The following is a 20,369-nucleotide window of genomic DNA, read 5'->3' on the forward strand; positions in this document are numbered from 1 at the left end:
CACACACTGTGGGGCCCCCTGTATATCTACACACTGTGGAGGCCCCCTGTATATCCACACACTGTGGGGCCCCCTGTCTATCCACACACTGTGGGGCCCCCTGTCTATCCACACACTGTGGGGCCCCCTGTCTATCCACACACTGTAGGGCCCCCTGTATATCCACACACTGTGGGGCCCCCTGTCTATCCACACACTGTGGGGCCCCCTGTATATCTACACACTGTGGGGCCCCCCTGTCTATCCAAACACTGTGGGGCCCCCCTGTCTATCCAAACACTGTGGGGCCCAATGACCTTTAGGGTCTAGGCTCGGTAACTGGAAATCACATTGTCACAATAACTGAACTAAAAGTGCTTTCTAAAGTGATTGATTGACATCGGATCAATAAGCTACCTGGGTTTGTGTCTGGATGTCTTCTCCTCTGTTGCTGGTAGAAGCTGGTCCTCTGGCTGAGGGGCTGAGGGACAGTCTCCTTCCTCTGCATCCTGTCCTGCCTCCCGTCTCTTCACCACCAGCTGTCTGGCAGCCTGATATTCACACAGACAGATCTCAGTTCAGTTAGGAACAGTGGGTTATGGAGGCAGATCTCAGACCAGGTTAGGAACAGTGGGTTAGAGAGACAGATCTCAGACCAGGTCAGGGAGACAGATCTCAGTTCAGTTAGGAACAGTGGGTTAAAGAGACAGATCTCAGACCAGGTCAGGGAGACAGATCTCAGTTCAGTTAGTTACAGTGGGTTATGGAGGCAGATCTCAGACCAGGTTAGGAACAGTGGGTTAGAGAGACAGATCTCAGACCAGGTCAGGGAGACAGATCTCAGTTCAGTTAGGAACAGTGGGTTATGGAGGCAGATCTCAGACCAGGTTAGGAACAGGGGGTTATGGGAGACAGATCTCAGTTCAGTTAGGAACAGTGGGTTATGGAGACAGATCTCAGTTCAGTTACGAACAGGGGGTTATGGGAGACAGATCTCAGACCAGGTCAGGGAGACAGATCTCAGTTCAGTTAGGAACAGTGGGTTATGGGAGACAGATCTCAGTTCAGGTTAGGAACAGTGGGTTATGGGAGACAGATCTCAGTTCAGTTAGGAACAGTGGGTTAGAGAGACAGATCTCAGTTCAGTTAGGAACAGTGGGTTAGAGAGACAGATCTCAGTTCAGTTAGGAACAGTGGGTTATGGAGACAGATCTCAGTTCAGTTAGGAACAGTGGGTCAGAGAGACAGATCTCAGACCAGGTCAGGGAGACAGATCTCAGACCAGGTCAGGAACAGTGGGTTAGAGAGACAGATCTCAGACCAGGTTATGGAGACAGATCTCAGTTCAGGTTAGGAACAGTGGGTCAGGGAGACAGATCTCAGACCAGGTCAGGAACAGTGGGTTAGAGAGACAGATCTCAGACCAGGTCAGGGAGACAGATCTCAGTTCAGTTAGGAACAGTGGGTTAGAGAGACAGATCTCAGACCAGGTCAGGGAGACAGATCTCAGTTCAGTTAGGAACAGTGGGTTAGAGAGACAGATCTCAGACCAGGTCAGGGAGACAGATCTCAGTTCAGTTAGGAACAGTGGGTTAGAGAGACAGATCTCAGACCAGGTCAGGGAGACAGATCTCAGTTCAGTTAGGAACAGTGGGTTAGAGAGACAGATCTCAGACAAGGTCAGGGAGACAGATCTCAGTTCAGTTAGGAACAGTGGGTCAGGGAGACAGATCTCAGTTCAGTTAGGAACAGTGGGTTAGAGAGACAGATCTCAGACCAGGTCAGGGAGACAGATCTCAGTTCAGTTAGGAACAGTGGGTTAGAGAGACAGATCTCAGTTCAGTTAGGAACAGTGGGTTAGAGAGACAGATCTCAGTTCAGTTAGGAACAGTGGGTTATGGAGGCAGATCTCAGACCAGTTAGGAACAGTGGGTTAGAGAGACAGATCTCAGTTCAGTTAGGAACAGTGGGTTAGAGAGACAGATCTCAGTTCAGTTAGGAACAGTGGGTTAGAGAGACAGATCTCAGACCAGGTCAGGGAGACAGATCTCAGACCAGTTAGGAACAGTGGGTTAGAGAGACAGATCTCAGTTCAGTTAGGAACAGTGGGTTAGAGAGACAGATCTCAGTTCAGTTAGGAAACAGTGGGTTAGGGAGACAGATCTCAGACCAGGTCAGGGAGACAGATCTCAGTTCAGTTAGGAACAGTGGGTTAGAGAGACAGATCTCAGACCAGGTCAGGGAGACAGATCTCAGTTCAGTTAGGAACAGTGGGTTAAAGAGACAGATCTCAGTTCAGTTAGGAACAGTGGGTTAGGGAGACAGATCTCAGTTCAGTTAGGAACAGGGGGTTATGGGAGACAGATCTCAGACCAGGTCAGGGAGACAGATCTCAGTTCAGTTAGGAACAGTGGGTTAGAGAGACAGATCTCAGACCAGGTCAGGGAGACAGATCTCAGTTCAGTTAGGAACAGTGGGTTAGAGAGACAGATCTCAGACCAGGTCAGGGAGACAGATCTCAGTTCAGTTAGGAACAGTGGGTTAGAGAGACAGATCTCAGACCAGGTCAGGGAGACAGATCTCAGTTCAGTTAGGAACAGTGGGTTAGAGAGACAGATCTCAGTTCAGTTAGGAACAGTGGGTTAGAGAGACAGATCTCAGTTCAGTTAGGAACAGTGGGTTAGAGAGACAGATCTCAGTTCAGTTAGGAACAGTGGGTTAGAGAGACAGATCTCAGACCAGGTCAGAGAGACAGATCTCAGTTCAGTTAGGAACAGTGGGTTATGGAGACAGATCTCAGACCAGGTCAGGGAGACAGATCTCAGTTCAGTTAGGAACAGTGGGTTAGAGAGACAGATCTCAGACCAGTTAGGAACAGTGGGTTATGGAGACAGATCTCAGTTCAGTCAGGAACAGTGGGTCAGGCTAGTTAGTTACTAGTTAGTACCTATTCATTTGTACAGTAACTAACACATTAGCCCAAACTGTTAAAACTGAATCTACTTAGAGGTTGTGTCCCTAATGTCCCCTGATCAAAAACACTACACTATATCTGGAGAGGGGACACAGCCAGACTGATGCTGAGGTAATACACTATATCTGGAGAGGGGACACAGCCAGACTGATGCTGAGGTAATACACTATATCTGGAGAGGGGACACTGCCAGACTGATGCTGAGGTAATACACTTTATATGGAGAGGGGACACAGCCAGACTGATGCTGAGGTAATACACTACACTATATATGGAGAGGGGACACTGCCAGACTGATGCTGAGGTAATACACTATATATGGAGAGGGGACACAGCCAGACTGATGCTGAGGTAATACACTTTATATGGAGAGGGGACACAGCCAGACTGATGCTGAGGTAATACACTTTATATGGAGAGGGGACACAGCCAGACTGATGCTGAGGTAATACACTATATATGGAGAGGGGACACAGCCAGACTGATGCTGAGGTAATACACTATATATGGAGAGGGGACACAGCCAGACTGATGCTGAGGTAATACACTGCACTATATCTGGAGAGGGGACACAGCCAGACTGATGCTGAGGTAATACACTGCACTATATCTGGAGAGGACACAGTCAGACTGATGCTGAGGTAATACACTTTATATGGAGAGGGGACACAGCCAGACTGATGCTGAGGTAATACACTTTATATGGAGAGGGGACACAGCCAGACTGATGCTGAGGTAATACACTTTATATGGAGAGGGGACACAGCCAGACTGATGCTGAGGTAATACACTATATATGGAGAGGGGACACAGCCAGACTGATGCTGAGGTAATACACTATATATGGAGAGGGGACACAGCCCGACTGATGCTGAGGTAATACACTACACTATATCTGGAGAGGGGACACAGCCAGACTGATGCTGAGGTAATACACTGCACTATATCTGGAGAGGGGACACAGCCAGACTGATGCTGAGGTAATACACTTTATATGGAGAGGGGACACAGCCAGACTGATGCTGAGGTAATACACTATATATGGAGAGGGGACACAGCCAGACTGATGCTGAGGTAATACAATACACTATATATGGAGAGGGGACACAGCCAGACTGATGCTGAGGTAATACACTACACTATATATGGAGAGGGGACACAGCCAGACTGATGCTGAGGTAATACACTACACTATATATGGAGAGGGGACACAGCCAGACTGATGCTGAGGTAATACACTATATCTGGAGAGGGGACACTGCCAGACTGATGCTGAGGTAATACACTACACTATATATGGAGAGGGGACACAGCCAGACTGATGCTGAGGTAATACACTATATATGGAGAGGGGACACAGCCAGACTGATGCTGAGGTAATACACTATATATGGAGAGGGGACACAGCCAGACTGATGCTGAGGTAATACACTTTATATGGAGAGGGGACACAGCCAGACTGATGCTGAGGTAATACACTGCACTATATCTGGAGAGGGGACACAGCCAGACTGATGCTGAGGTAATACACTATATATGGAGAGGGGACACAGCCAGACTGATGCTGAGGTAATACACTATATCTGGAGAGGGGACACTGCCAGACTGATGCTGAGGTAATACACTTTATATGGAGAGGGGACACAGCCAGACTGATGCTGAGGTAATACACTACACTATATATGGAGAGGGGACACTGCCAGACTGATGCTGAGGTAATACACTATATATGGAGAGGGGACACAGCCAGACTGATGCTGAGGTAATACACTTTATATGGAGAGGGGACACAGCCAGACTGATGCTGAGGTAATACACTTTATATGGAGAGGGGACACAGCCAGACTGATGCTGAGGTAATACACTATATATGGAGAGGGGACACAGCCAGACTGATGCTGAGGTAATACACTATATATGGAGAGGGGACACAGCCAGACTGATGCTGAGGTAATACACTGCACTATATCTGGAGAGGGGACACAGCCAGACTGATGCTGAGGTAATACACTGCACTATATCTGGAGAGGACACAGCCAGACTGATGCTGAGGTAATACACTTTATATGGAGAGGGGACACAGCCAGACTGATGCTGAGGTAATACACTTTATATGGAGAGGGGACACAGCCAGACTGATGCTGAGGTAATACACTACACTATATATGGAGAGGGGACACAGCCAGACTGATGCTGAGGTAATACACTACACTATATATGGAGAGGGGACACAGCCAGACTGATGCTGAGGTAATACACTACACTATATATGGAGAGGGGACACAGCCAGACTGATGCTGAGGTAATACACTACACTATATATGGAGAGGGGACACAGCCAGACTGATGCTGAGGTAATACACTACACTATATATGGAGAGGGGACACAGCCAGACTGATGCTGAGGTAATACACTATATATGGAGAGGGGACACAGCCAGACTGATGCTGAGGTAATACACTATATATGGAGAGGGGACACAGCCAGACTGATGCTGAGGTAATACACTGCACTATATCTGGAGAGGGGACACAGCCAGACTGATGCTGAGGTAATACACTGCACTATATCTGGAGAGGACACAGCCAGACTGATGCTGAGGTAATACACTTTATATGGAGAGGGGACATACAGACTGATGCTGAGGTAATACACTTTATATGGAGAGGGACACAGCCAGACTGATGCTGAGGTAATACACTACACTATATATGGAGAGGGACACAGCCAGACTGATGCTGAGGTAATACACTACACTATATATGGAGAGGGGACACAGCCAGACTGATGCTGAGGTAATACACTACACTATATATGGAGAGGGGACACAGCCAGACTGATGCTGAGGTAATACACTACACTATATATGGAGAGGGACACAGCCAGACTGATGCTGAGGTAATACACTACACTATATATGGAGAGGGGACACAGCCAGACTGATGCTGAGGTAATACACTATATATGGAGAGGGGACACAGCCAGACTGATGCTGAGGTAATACAATACACTATATATGGAGAGGGGACACAGCCAGACTGATGCTGAGGTAATACACTATATATGGAGAGGGGACACAGCCAGACTGATGCTGAGGTAATACACTACACTATATATGGAGAGGGGACACAGCCAGACTGATGCTGAGGTAATACACTATATATGGAGAGGGGACACAGCCAGACTGATGCTGAGGTAATACACTATATATGGAGAGGGGACACAGCCAGACTGATGCTGAGGTAATACACTGCACTATATCTGGAGAGGGGACACAGCCAGACTGATGCTGAGGTAATACACTGCACTATATCTGGAGAGGACACAGCCAGACTGATGCTGAGGTAATACACTTTATATGGAGAGGGGACACAGCCAGACTGATGCTGAGGTAATACACTTTATATGGAGAGGGACACAGCCAGACTGATGCTGAGGTAATACACTACACTATATATGGAGAGGGGACACAGCCAGACTGATGCTGAGGTAATACACTACACTATATATGGAGAGGGGACACAGCCAGACTGATGCTGAGGTAATACACTACACTATATATGGAGAGGGGACACAGCCAGACTGATGCTGAGGTAATACACTACACTATATATGGAGAGGGGACACAGCCAGACTGATGCTGAGGTAATACACTACACTATATATGGAGAGGGGACACAGCCAGACTGATGCTGAGGTAATACACTATATATGGAGAGGGGACACAGCCAGACTGATGCTGAGGTAATACAATACACTATATATGGAGAGGGGACACAGCCAGACTGATGCTGAGGTAATACACTACACTATATATGGAGAGGGGACACAGCCAGACTGATGCTGAGGTAATACACTACACTATATATGGAGAGGGGACACAGCCAGACTGATGCTGAGGTAATACAATACACTATATATGGAGAGGGGACACAGCCAGACTGATGCTGAGGTAATACACTATATCTGGAGAGGGGACACAGCCAGACTGATGCTGAGGTAATACACTACACTATATATGGAGAGGGGACACAGCCAGACTGATGCTGAGGTAATACACTACACTATATATGGAGAGGGGACACAGCCAGACTGATGCTGAGGTAATACACTATATATGGAGAGGGGACACAGCCAGACTGATGCTGAGGTAATACACTATATATGGAGAGGGGACACAGCCAGACTGATGCTGAGGTAATACACTACACTATATATGGAGAGGGGACACAGCCAGACTGATGCTGAGGTAATACACTTTATATGGAGAGGGGACACAGCCAGACTGATGCTGAGGTAATACACTTTATATGGAGAGGGGACACAGCCAGACTGATGCTGAGGTAATACACTATATATGGAGAGGGGACACAGCCAGACTGATGCTGAGGTAATACACTACACTATATATGGAGAGGGGACACAGCCAGACTGATGCTGAGGTAATACACTACACTATATATGGAGAGGGGACACAGCCAGACTGATGCTGAGGTAATACACTACACTATATATGGAGAGGGGACACAGCCAGACTGATGCTGAGGTAATACACTACACTATATATGGAGAGGGGACACAGCCAGACTGATGCTGAGGTAATACACTACACTATATATGGAGAGGGGACACAGCCAGACTGATGCTGAGGTAATACACTATATATGGAGAGGGGACACAGCCAGACTGATGCTGAGGTAATACACTATATATGGAGAGGGGACACAGCCAGACTGATGCTGAGGTAATACACTGCACTATATCTGGAGAGGGGACACAGCCAGACTGATGCTGAGGTAATACACTGCACTATATCTGGAGAGGACACAGCCAGACTGATGCTGAGGTAATACACTTTATATGGAGAGGGGACACAGCCAGACTGATGCTGAGGTAATACACTTTATATGGAGAGGGGACACAGCCAGACTGATGCTGAGGTAATACACTACACTATATATGGAGAGGGGACACAGCCAGACTGATGCTGAGGTAATACACTACACTATATATGGAGAGGGGACACAGCCAGACTGATGCTGAGGTAATACACTACACTATATATGGAGAGGGGACACAGCCAGACTGATGCTGAGGTAATACACTACACTATATATGGAGAGGGACACAGCCAGACTGATGCTGAGGTAATACACTACACTATATATGGAGAGGGGACACAGCCAGACTGATGCTGAGGTAATACACTATATATGGAGAGGGACACAGCCAGACTGATGCTGAGGTAATACAATACACTATATATGGAGAGGGGACACAGCCAGACTGATGCTGAGGTAATACACTATATATGGAGAGGGGACACAGCCAGACTGATGCTGAGGTAATACACTACACTATATATGGAGAGGGGACACAGCCAGACTGATGCTGAGGTAATACACTATATATGGAGAGGGGACACAGCCAGACTGATGCTGAGGTAATACACTATATATGGAGAGGGGACACAGCCAGACTGATGCTGAGGTAATACACTGCACTATATCTGGAGAGGGGACACAGCCAGACTGATGCTGAGGTAATACACTGCACTATATCTGGAGAGGACACAGCCAGACTGATGCTGAGGTAATACACTTTATATGGAGAGGGGACACAGCCAGACTGATGCTGAGGTAATACACTTTATATGGAGAGGGGACACAGCCAGACTGATGCTGAGGTAATACACTACACTATATATGGAGAGGGGACACAGCCAGACTGATGCTGAGGTAATACACTACACTATATATGGAGAGGGGACACAGCCAGACTGATGCTGAGGTAATACACTACACTATATATGGAGAGGGGACACAGCCAGACTGATGCTGAGGTAATACACTACACTATATATGGAGAGGGGACACAGCCAGACTGATGCTGAGGTAATACACTATATATGGAGAGGGGACACAGCCAGACTGATGCTGAGGTAATACAATACACTATATATGGAGAGGGGACACAGCCAGACTGATGCTGAGGTAATACACTATATATGGAGAGGGGACACAGCCAGACTGATGCTGAGGTAATACACTACACTATATATGGAGAGGGGACACAGCCAGACTGATGCTGAGGTAATACAATACACTATATATGGAGAGGGGACACAGCCAGACTGATGCTGAGGTAATACACTATATCTGGAGAGGGGACACAGCCAGACTGATGCTGAGGTAATACACTACACTATATATGGAGAGGGGACACAGCCAGACTGATGCTGAGGTAATACACTACACTATATATGGAGAGGGGACACAGCCAGACTGATGCTGAGGTAATACACTATATATGGAGAGGGGACACAGCCAGACTGATGCTGAGGTAATACACTATATATGGAGAGGGGACACAGCCAGACTGATGCTGAGGTAATACACTACACTATATATGGAGAGGGGACACAGCCAGACTGATGCTGAGGTAATACACTTTATATGGAGAGGGGACACAGCCAGACTGATGCTGAGGTAATACACTTTATATGGAGAGGGGACACAGCCAGACTGATGCTGAGGTAATACACTATATATGGAGAGGGGACACAGCCAGACTGATGCTGAGGTAATACACTACACTATATATGGAGAGGGGACACAGCCAGACTGATGCTGAGGTAATACACTACACTATATATGGAGAGGGACACAGCCAGACTGATGCTGAGGTAATACACTACACTATATATGGAGAGGGGACACAGCCAGACTGATGCTGAGGTAATACACTACACTATATATGGAGAGGGGACACAGCCAGACTGATGCTGAGGTAATACACTATATTTGGAGAGGGGACACAGCCAGACTGATGCTGAGGTAATACAATACACTATATATGGAGAGGGGACACAGCCAGACTGATGCTGAGGTAATACACTATATATGGAGAGGGGACACAGCCAGACTGATGCTGAGGTAATACAATACACTATATATGGAGAGGGGACACAGCCAGACTGATGCTGAGGTAATACACTATATCTGGAGAGGGGACACAGCCAGACTGATGCTGAGGTAATACACTACACTATATATGGAGAGGGGACACAGCCAGACTGATGCTGAGGTAATACACTACACTATATATGGAGAGGGGACACAGCCAGACTGATGCTGAGGTAATACACTATATATGGAGAGGGGACACAGCCAGACTGATGCTGAGGTAATACACTATATATGGAGAGGGGACACAGCCAGACTGATGCTGAGGTAATACACTACACTATATATGGAGAGGGGACACAGCCAGACTGATACTGAGGTAATACACTACACTATATATGGAGAGGGGACACAGCCAGACTGATGCTGAGGTAATACACTTTATATGGAGAGGGGACACAGCCAGACTGATGCTGAGGTAATACACTTTATATGGAGAGGGGACACAGCCAGACTGATGCTGAGGTAATACACTATATCTGGAGAGGGGACACAGCCAGACTGATGCTGAGGTAATACCATACATTTGGAGAGGGGACACTGCCAGACTGATGCTGAGGTAATACCATACGTCTGGAGAGGGGACACTGCCAGACTGATGCTGAGGTAATACACTATATCTGGAGAGGGGACACAGCCAGACTGATGCTGAGGTAATACACTATATATGGAGAGGGGACACAGCCAGACTGATGCTGAGGTAATACACTATATATGGAGAGGGGACACAGCCAGATTGATGCTGAGGTAATACACTTTATATGGAGAGGGGACACAGCCAGACTGATGCTGAGGTAATACACTATATATGGAGAGGGGACACAGCCAGACTGATGCTGAGGTAATACCATACGTCTGGAGAGGGGACACAGCCAGACTAATGTCGAGGTAATACACTATATATGGAGAGGGGACACAGCCAGACTGATGCTGAGGTAATACACTACACTATATATGGAGAGGGGACACAGCCAGACTGATGCTGAGGTAATACACTTTATATGGAGAGGGGACACAGCCAGACTGATGCTGAGGTAATACACTACACTATATATGGAGAGGGGACACAGCCAGACTGATGTATTCACTACACTATATATGGAGAGGGGACACAGCCAGACTGATGCTGAGGTAATACACTACACTATATATGGAGAGGGGACACAGCCAGACTGATGCTGAGGTAATACACTACACTATATATGGAGAGGGGACACAGCCAGACTGATGCTGAGGTAATACACTACACTATATATGGAGAGGGGACACAGCCAGACTGATGCTGAGGTAATACACTACACTATATATGGAGAGGGGACACAGCCAGACTGATGCTGAGGTAATACACTACACTATATATGGAGAGGGGACACAGCCAGACTGATGCTGAGGTAATACACTACACTATATATGGAGAGGGGACACAGCCAGACTGATGCTGAGGTAATACACTATATATGGAGAGGGGACACAGCCAGACTGATGCTGAGGTAATACAATACACTATATATGGAGAGGGGACACAGCCAGACTGATGCTGAGGTAATACACTATATATGGAGAGGGGACACAGCCAGACTGATGCTGAGGTAATACACTACACTATATATGGAGAGGGGACACAGCCAGACTGATGCTGAGGTAATACACTATATATGGAGAGGGGACACAGCCAGACTGATGCTGAGGTAATACACTATATATGGAGAGGGGACACAGCCAGACTGATGCTGAGGTAATACACTACACTATATATGGAGAGGGGACACAGCCAGACTGATGCTGAGGTAATACACTTTATATGGAGAGGGACACAGCCAGACTGATGCTGAGGTAATACACTTTATATGGAGAGGGGACACAGCCAGACTGATGCTGAGGTAATACACTATATATGGAGAGGGGACACAGCCAGACTGATGCTGAGGTAATACACTACACTATATATGGAGAGGGGACACAGCCAGACTGATGCTGAGGTAATACACTACACTATATATGGAGAGGGGACACAGCCAGACTGATGCTGAGGTAATACACTACACTATATATGGAGAGGGGACACAGCCAGACTGATGCTGAGGTAATACACTACACTATATATGGAGAGGGGACACAGCCAGACTGATGCTGAGGTAATACACTACACTATATATGGAGAGGGGACACAGCCAGACTGATGCTGAGGTAATACACTACACTATATATGGAGAGGGGACACAGCCAGACTGATGCTGAGGTAATACACTATATTTGGAGAGGGGACACAGCCAGACTGATGCTGAGGTAATACAATACACTATATATGGAGAGGGGACACAGCCAGACTGATGCTGAGGTAATACACTATATATGGAGAGGGGACACAGCCAGACTGATGCTGAGGTAATACAATACACTATATATGGAGAGGGGACACAGCCAGACTGATGCTGAGGTAATACACTATATCTGGAGAGGGGACACAGCCAGACTGATGCTGAGGTAATACACTACACTATATATGGAGAGGGGACACAGCCAGACTGATGCTGAGGTAATACACTACACTATATATGGAGAGGGGACACAGCCAGACTGATGCTGAGGTAATACACTATATATGGAGAGGGGACACAGCCAGACTGATGCTGAGGTAATACACTATATATGGAGAGGGGACACAGCCAGACTGATGCTGAGGTAATACACTACACTATATATGGAGAGGGGACACAGCCAGACTGATGCTGAGGTAATACACTTTATATGGAGAGGGGACACAGCCAGACTGATGCTGAGGTAATACACTTTATATGGAGAGGGGACACAGCCAGACTGATGCTGAGGTAATACACTATATATGGAGAGGGGACACAGCCAGACTGATGCTGAGGTAATACACTATATATGGAGAGGGGACACAGCCAGACTGATGCTGAGGTAATACACTGCACTATATCTGGAGAGGGGACACAGCCAGACTGATGCTGAGGTAATACACTTTATATGGAGAGGGGACACAGCCAGACTGATGCTGAGGTAATACACTTTATATGGAGAGGGACACAGCCAGACTGATGCTGAGGTAATACACTACACTATATATGGAGAGGGGACACAGCCAGACTGATGCTGAGGTAATACACTACACTATATATGGAGAGGGGACACAGCCAGACTGATGCTGAGGTAATACACTACACTATATATGGAGAGGACACAGCCAGACTGATGCTGAGGTAATACACTATATCTGGAGAGGGGACACAGCCAGACTGATGCTGAGGTAATACACTATATATGGAGAGGGGACACAGCCAGACTGATGCTGAGGTAATACACTACACTATATATGGAGAGGGGACACAGCCAGACTGATGCTGAGGTAATACACTACACTATATATGGAGAGGGGACACAGCCAGACTGATGCTGAGGTAATACACTACACTATATATGGAGAGGGGACACAGCCAGACTGATGCTGAGGTAATACACTATATATGGAGAGGGGACACAGCCAGACTGATGCTGAGGTAATACAATACACTATATATGGAGAGGGGACACAGCCAGACTGATGCTGAGGTAATACACTATATATGGAGAGGGGACACAGCCAGACTGATGCTGAGGTAATACACTACACTATATATGGAGAGGGGACACAGCCAGACTGATGCTGAGGTAATACACTATATATGGAGAGGGGACACAGCCAGACTGATGCTGAGGTAATACACTATATATGGAGAGGGGACACAGCCAGACTGATGCTGAGGTAATACACTACACTATATATGGAGAGGGACACAGCCAGACTGATGCTGAGGTAATACACTTTATATGGAGAGGGGACACAGCCAGACTGATGCTGAGGTAATACACTTTATATGGAGAGGGGACACAGCCAGACTGATGCTGAGGTAATACACTATATATGGAGAGGGGACACAGCCAGACTGATGCTGAGGTAATACACTACACTATATATGGAGAGGGACACAGCCAGACTGATGCTGAGGTAATACACTACACTATATATGGAGAGGGACACAGCCAGACTGAAGCTGAGGTAATACACTACACTATATATGGAGAGGGGACACAGCCAGACTGATGCTGAGGTAATACACTACACTATATATGGAGAGGGGACACAGCCAGACTGATGCTGAGGTAATACACTACACTATATATGGAGAGGGGACACAGCCAGACTGATGCTGAGGTAATACACTACACTATATATGGAGAGGGGACACAGCCAGACTGATGCTGAGGTAATACACTATATTTGGAGAGGGGACACAGCCAGACTGATGCTGAGGTAATACAATACACTATATATGGAGAGGGGACACAGCCAGACTGATGCTGAGGTAATACACTATATATGGAGAGGGGACACAGCCAGACTGATGCTGAGGTAATACAATACACTATATATGGAGAGGGGACACAGCCAGACTGATGCTGAGGTAATACACTATATCTGGAGAGGGGACACAGCCAGACTGATGCTGAGGTAATACACTACACTATATATGGAGAGGGGACACAGCCAGACTGATGCTGAGGTAATACACTACACTATATATGGAGAGGGGACACAGCCAGACTGATGCTGAGGTAATACACTATATATGGAGAGGGGACACAGCCAGACTGATGCTGAGGTAATACACTACACTATATATGGAGAGGGGACACAGCCAGACTGATGCTGAGGTAATACACTACACTATATATGGAGAGGGGACACAGCCAGACTGATGCTGAGGTAATACACTTTATATGGAGAGGGGACACAGCCAGACTGATGCTGAGGTAATACACTTTATATGGAGAGGGGACACAGCCAGACTGATGCTGAGGTAATACACTATATATGGAGAGGGGACACAGCCAGACTGATGCTGAGGTAATACACTATATATGGAGAGGGGACACAGCCAGACTGATGCTGAGGTAATACACTGCACTATATCTGGAGAGGGGACACAGCCAGACTGATGCTGAGGTAATACACTTTATATGGAGAGGGGACACAGCCAGACTGATGCTGAGGTAATACACTTTATATGGAGAGGGACACAGCCAGACTGATGCTGAGGTAATACACTACACTATATATGGAGAGGGGACACAGCCAGACTGATGCTGAGGTAATACACTACACTATATATGGAGAGGGGACACAGCCAGACTGATGCTGAGGTAATACACTACACTATATATGGAGAGGACACAGCCAGACTGATGCTGAGGTAATACACTATATCTGGAGAGGGGACACAGCCAGACTGATGCTGAGGTAATACACTATATATGGAGAGGGGACACAGCCAGACTGATGCTGAGGTAATACAATACACTATATCTGGAGAGGGGACACAGCCAGACTGATGCTGAGGTAATACACTATATCTGGAGAGGGGACACAGCCAGACTGATGCTGAGGTAATACACTACACTATATATGGAGAGGGGACACAGCCAGACTGATGCTGAGGTAATACAACACACTATATATGGAGAGGGGACACAGCCAGACTGATGCTGAGGTAATACACTATATATGGAGAGGGGACACAGCCAGACTGATGCTGAGGTAATACAATACACTATATATGGAGAGGGGACACAGCCAGACTGATGCTGAGGTAATACACTACACTATATATGGAGAGGGGACACAGCCAGACTGATGCTGAGGTAATACAATACACTATATATGGAGAGGGGACACAGCCAGACTGATGCTGAGGTAATACACTATATATGGAGAGGGGACACAGCCAGACTGATGCTGAGGTAATACACTACACTATATATGGAGAGGGGACACAGCCAGACTGATGCTGAGGTAATACACTATATATGGAGAGGGGACACAGCCAGACTGATGCTGAGGTAATACACAATATATGGAGAGGGGACACAGCCAGACTGATGCTGAGGTAATACCATACGTCCGGAGAGGGGACACAGCCAGACTGATGCTGAGGTAATACCATACGTCTGGAGAGGGGACACAGCCAGACTAATGTCGAGGTAATACACTATATATGGAGAGGGGACACAGCCAGACTGATGCTGAGGTAATACACTACACTATATATGGAGAGGGGACACAGCCAGACTGATGCTGAGGTAATACACTTTATATGGAGAGGGGACACAGCCAGACTGATGCTGAGGTAATACACTATATATGGAGAGGGGACACAGCCAGACTGATGCTGAGGTAATACACTATATATGGAGAGGGGACACAGCCAGACTGATGCTGAGGTAATATATATGGAGAGGGGACACAGCCAGACTGATGCTGAGGTACTATATCTGGAGAGGGGACACAGCCAGACTGATGCTGAGGTAATACACTTTATATGGAGAGGGACACAGCCAGACTGATGCTGAGGTAATACACTTTATATGGAGAGGGACACAGCCAGACTGATGCTGAGGTAATACACTACACTATATATGGAGAGGGGACACAGCCAGACTGATGCTGAGGTAATACACTACACTATATATGGAGAGGGGACACAGCCAGACTGATGCTGAGGTAATACACTACACTATATATGGAGAGGACACAGCCAGACTGATGCTGAGGTAATACACTATATCTGGAGAGGGGACACAGCCAGACTGATGCTGAGGTAATACACTATATATGGAGAGGGGACACAGCCAGACTGATGCTGAGGTAATACAATACACTATATCTGGAGAGGGGACACAGCCAGACTGATGCTGAGGTAATACACTATATCTGGAGAGGGGACACAGCCAGACTGATGCTGAGGTAATACACTACACTATATATGGAGAGGGGACACAGCCAGACTGATGCTGAGGTAATACAACACACTATATATGGAGAGGGGACACAGCCAGACTGATGCTGAGGTAATACACTATATATGGAGAGGGGACACAGCCAGACTGATGCTGAGGTAATACAATACACTATATATGGAGAGGGGACACAGCCAGACTGATGCTGAGGTAATACACTACACTATATATGGAGAGGGGACACAGCCAGACTGATGCTGAGGTAATACAATACACTATATATGGAGAGGGGACACAGCCAGACTGATGCTGAGGTAATACACAATATATGGAGAGGGGACACAGCCAGACTGATGCTGAGGTAATACCATACGTCCGGAGAGGGGACACAGCCAGACTGATGCTGAGGTAATACCATACGTCTGGAGAGGGGACACAGCCAGACTAATGTCGAGGTAATACACTATATATGGAGAGGGGACACAGCCAGACTGATGCTGAGGTAATACACTACACTATATATGGAGAGGGGACACAGCCAGACTGATGCTGAGGTAATACACTTTATATGGAGAGGGGACACAGCCAGACTGATGCTGAGGTAATACACTATATATGGAGAGGGGACACAGCCAGACTGATGCTGAGGTAATACACTATATATGGAGAGGGGACACAGCCAGACTGATGCTGAGGTAATACACTGCACTATATCTGGAGAGGGGACACAGCCAGACTGATGCTGAGGTAATACACTTTATATGGAGAGGGGACACAGCCAGACTGATGCTGAGGTAATACACTTTATATGGAGAGGGACACAGCCAGACTGATGCTGAGGTAATACACTACACTATATATGGAGAGGGGACACAGCCAGACTGATGCTGAGGTAATACACTACACTATATATGGAGAGGGGACACAGCCAGACTGATGCTGAGGTAATACACTACACTATATATGGAGAGGACACAGCCAGACTGATGCTGAGGTAATACACTATATCTGGAGAGGGGACACAGCCAGACTGATGCTGAGGTAATACACTATATATGGAGAGGGGACACAGCCAGACTGATGCTGAGGTAATACAATACACTATATCTGGAGAGGGGACACAGCCAGACTGATGCTGAGGTAATACACTATATCTGGAGAGGGGACACAGCCAGACTGATGCTGAGGTAATACACTACACTATATATGGAGAGGGGACACAGCCAGACTGATGCTGAGGTAATACAACACACTATATATGGAGAGGGGACACAGCCAGACTGATGCTGAGGTAATACACTATATATGGAGAGGGGACACAGCCAGACTGATGCTGAGGTAATACAATACACTATATATGGAGAGGGGACACAGCCAGACTGATGCTGAGGTAATACACTACACTATATATGGAGAGGGGACACAGCCAGACTGATGCTGAGGTAATACAATACACTATATATGGAGAGGGGACACAGCCAGACTGATGCTGAGGTAATACACTATATATGGAGAGGGGACACAGCCAGACTGATGCTGAGGTAATACACTACACTATATATGGAGAGGGGACACAGCCAGACTGATGCTGAGGTAATACACTATATATGGAGAGGGGACACAGCCAGACTGATGCTGAGGTAATACACAATATATGGAGAGGGGACACAGCCAGACTGATGCTGAGGTAATACCATACGTCCGGAGAGGGGACACAGCCAGACTGATGCTGAGGTAATACCATACGTCTGGAGAGGGGACACAGCCAGACTAATGTCGAGGTAATACACTATATATGGAGAGGGGACACAGCCAGACTGATGCTGAGGTAATACACTACACTATATATGGAGAGGGGACACAGCCAGACTGATGCTGAGGTAATACCATACATCTGGAGAGGGGACACAGCCAGACTAATGCTGAGGTAATACCATACATCTGGAGAGGGGACACAGCCAGACTGATGCTGAGGTAATACCATACGTCTGGAGAGGGGACACAGCCAGACTGATGCTGAGGTAATACACTATATATGGAGAGGGGACACAGCCAGACTGATGCTGAGGTAATACACTATATCTGGAGAGGGGACACAGAGGTAATACCATACGTCTGGAGAGGGGACACTGCCAGACTGATGCTGAGGTAATACCATACATCTGGAGAGGGGACACTGCCAGACTGATGCTGAGGTAATACCATACGTACCCTGGACAGGAAAGGATGAGCGAAGGGAAACAGGCTCTGACAGAACTGCAGCATCTCCTGTTTAAACTGCTGGTAGGAGACCTGCTGCAGGACTGAATGATCACTGCTCCTCTTGTTGACCAGCCCCAGGAAGATGGCTTTCTGGAAGACACATAACCCCCCCCCCATCAGCCTCTGGAGACACATAACCCCCCCATCAGCCCCAGGAAGACACATAACCCCCCCATCAGCCTCTGGAGACACATAACCCCCATCAGTCCCAGGAAGACACATAACCCCCCCATCAGCCCCAGGAAGACACATAACCCCCATCAGCCTCTGGAGACACATAACCCCCATCAGCCTCTGGAGATGTTACCCCCATCAGCCCCAGGAAGACACATAACCCCCATCAGCCCCAGGAAGACACATAACCCCCCCCATCAGCCCCAGGAAGACACATAACCCCCCATCAGCCCCAGGAAGATCGCTTTCTGGAAGACACATAACCCCCATCAGCCTCTGGAGACACATAACCCCCATCAGCCTCTGGAGACACATAACCCCCCCCATCAGCCCCAGGAAGACACATAACCCCCCATCAGCCCCAGGAAGACACATAACCCCCATCAGCCCCAGGAAGACACATAACCCCCATCAGCCCCAGGAAGACACATAACCCCCATCAGCCTCTGGAGACACATAACCCCCCATCAGCCTCTGGAGACACATAACCCCCCATCAGCCTCTGGAGACACATAACCCCCATCAGCCTCTGGAGACACATAACCCCCCATCAGCCCCAGGAAGACACATAACCCCCATCAGCCCCAGGAAGATTGCTTTCTGGAAGACACATAACCCCCCATCAGCCTCTGGAGACACATAACCCACCCATCAGCCTCTGGAGACACATAACCCCCATCAGCCCCAGGAAGACACATAACCCCCCATCAGCCCCAGGAAGACACATAACCCCCATCAGCCCCAGGAAGATCGCTTTCTGGAAGACACATAACCCCCCATCAGCCCCAGGAAGACACATAACCCCCATCAGCCCCAGGAAGACACATAACCCCCCATCAGCCTCTGGAGACACATAACCCCCCATCAGCCTCTGGAGACACATAACCTCCCCATCAGCCTCTGGAGACACATAACCCCCCATCAGCCTCTGGAGACACATAACCCCCATCAGCCCCAGGAAGACACATAACCCCCCATCAGCCTCTGGAGACACATAACCCCCATCAGCCTCTGGAGACACATAACCCCCATCAGCCCCTGGAGACACATAACCCCCCCATCAGCCTCTGGAGACACATAACCCCCCATCAGCCCCAGGAAGACACATAACCCCCATCAGCCTCTGGAGACACATAACCCCCCATCAGCCTCTGGAGACACATAACCCCCCATCAGCCCCAGGAAGACACATAACCCCCCATCAGCCCCAGGAAGATCG

General features: G+C 47.8%; 1 protein-coding gene across 1 annotated transcript in view; it reads right to left on the reverse strand.

Moving 5' to 3' along the window:
- Nucleotides 1-396: 396 nt before the first annotated feature.
- Nucleotides 397-20,369, reverse strand: part of LOC135570194 (telomeric repeat-binding factor 2-like) — a gene marked incomplete at its 3' end in the record, with an annotated part of 49,206 nt that continues 29,233 nt past the window's right edge. Inside the window, exons 5-6 of the mRNA XM_065016300.1 lie at nt 18,926-19,066; nt 397-530 (exon numbers count right to left, since the gene is read on the reverse strand). Coding sequence (XP_064872372.1) covers nt 397-530; nt 18,926-19,066 — 275 coding nt within the window. The remainder of the gene's footprint in view (nt 531-18,925; nt 19,067-20,369) is intronic.

Source organism: Oncorhynchus nerka, unplaced genomic scaffold, assembly GCF_034236695.1.
Source record: "Oncorhynchus nerka isolate Pitt River unplaced genomic scaffold, Oner_Uvic_2.0 unplaced_scaffold_1045, whole genome shotgun sequence".
NCBI classification, from domain to species: Eukaryota; Metazoa; Chordata; class Actinopteri; order Salmoniformes; family Salmonidae; genus Oncorhynchus; species Oncorhynchus nerka.